This window comes from Coenobita brevimanus, unplaced genomic scaffold (assembly GCF_032717465.1).
Source record: "Coenobita brevimanus isolate Jiangsu-jjx unplaced genomic scaffold, ASM3271746v2 jjx.HiC_scaffold_2678, whole genome shotgun sequence".
Taxonomy (NCBI): domain Eukaryota; kingdom Metazoa; phylum Arthropoda; class Malacostraca; order Decapoda; family Coenobitidae; genus Coenobita; species Coenobita brevimanus.
The window spans coordinates 156,906-158,704 of NW_027643629.1; the positions used below are offsets into that span (position 1 = coordinate 156,906).

At 43.6% G+C, this 1,799-nt stretch overlaps 1 protein-coding gene across 1 annotated transcript; it reads left to right on the forward strand.

The window, feature by feature from the left end:
• Positions 1 to 508: 508 nt before the first annotated feature.
• LOC145389984 (zinc finger MYM-type protein 1-like) lies at positions 509 to 1,426 on the forward strand. The gene has a single exon (XM_080265080.1). It carries the CDS (start codon positions 509 to 511, stop codon positions 1,424 to 1,426), a length of 918 nt encoding a protein of 305 aa, XP_080121206.1.
• The last annotated feature ends 373 nt before the right edge of the window (positions 1,427 to 1,799 follow it).

The window sequence follows — 1,799 nt, forward strand, 5'->3', positions numbered from 1 at the left end:
GTGAGGTATCTCCACAAACAGAGCCTTCATGAGGTGTTCCTTGACTTCACAGCAGCCGAGGGTCTGGATGCAGACTCATTGCTCAACAAGATCTTGGAGACCCTGGCCAAATGTGGTATTGACCACAACGCCTGCATTGGCCAGTGCTACGATGGAGCTACAGTCATGTCAGGGCACATCAGTGGTATACAGGAGAGGTTTAGGAGAAAGGTACCACAGGCTGTGTATGTCCACTGTTATGCTCACAGGCTCAACCTTGTGCTCGTTGATTGTGTACACAATATCCAGGCTGCAGCAGAGTTTTTTGTGGCTATACAGAGTTTGTACAAGTTCTTCTCTATGTCAGTAGTACATGAAGAATTTATAAAGGTGCAAAATAAATTAAATCCCACAAGGCAGCACATAAGAGTTGAAGCAACTGTCTGACACAAGATGGACCTTCCAACATGCTGCTTGTCTGGCAGTGAAAAGAACCCTACCTGCCATAGTGACAACCTTGAAACGTCTCATGGAGGGAGACAATGCACACAGAGCCACTGAGGCAAAGGGCCTGTGCATCCTGCTAGATCAGCAATTTGTGACAATTCTGATGGCCATGGAAAAAGTGTTACTGATGACCAAACAACTCTCAAACCACCTCCAGTCACATGACCTTCAGCTGGCCTCTGCAGAGGACTTGATGCAGTCTGTCATGTCTGGACTGACAGAAATGAGGACTGAAGCTGCCTGGAAGGAGTTAGAGGAGGCTGCTGAGGATTTGTGCAAGGTAGTTGGGATACGCACTGAGACTGAGCGTCCAGGTAGACAACGATCTGCTCCCAGACACCTGGATGAATTCATCATAACATCCAGTACAGGTCAGAGGGATGGAGCTATACCAGATGCCAGGAGAAGGACCTTCTATGCCATCACAGATAGAATGCTCAATGAGCTGAGCAGGCGATTTTCATCTGATGCCTGTAATGTTCTGATGGGTGCTGCTGCCTTGAATCCTAAGCACATTACATTTCTGAACAAAAAAGCGCTGTCAGGAATGGCAGCCAATTATGGAGTGGCAGAGGGTGATCTTGCAGTGAAGGTCCACCAATTGACAAGACTAATAGCTAGGAAGAGAGACAATGGCCTGGAAGTGTCCACACCACTTGAGCTCGCAGCCATGCTGGAGCCATACAAGGACGCCTTTATAGATCTGTATAAACTTGTATGCATTGCAGTGACCCTCCCTGTCACCTCAGCTGCCTGTGAGAGGAGCTTCTCATGTCTGAAACTCCTCAAGACATACTTGAGGAACAGCAGTGGCAACAACCGCACCAGCAACCTTGCTGTAATATCAATTAATTCTAGGAGGGCCAAACAGCTGAACATTGATGTCATTAAAGACACATTTGCTGCCAATCACCAGAACAGGCGCATAGTTTTAAAGTAACGTGACAGTCGTTACACCTTGATTTAAAAATTCTTCTGATTCTTCAGATTGTATTAACTTCATTACATAGAATTTTTTTCTGTCATGTTAACTGCTTGCTTACACATGATGTCTAAATTAATTGAGTTAAACTTCAATCTTATGGAATAAACTGGAAATAATAAATGTTATTATGTTGCGTATACATTAATCTGAATTTCCTTGCTAGTTTTATGTCTTTCATTTGGCAGAATTTTTGATGAGATAAGAAATGTTATACATTAACACCCCAGTTTCAAAGAGTACAGGTGTCTAAAATGAACCTCAGTACATTCGGATATTATGAATATGTACATATCAATTTTCCATCAACACTTCAGTTTGATGACATTTT

Excerpts from the sequence above, each read along its gene's own strand:
- LOC145389984 (XM_080265080.1), top strand. The coding sequence starts at position 509 with ATGGAGGGAGACAATGCACACAGAGCCACTGAGGCAAAGGGCCTGTGC.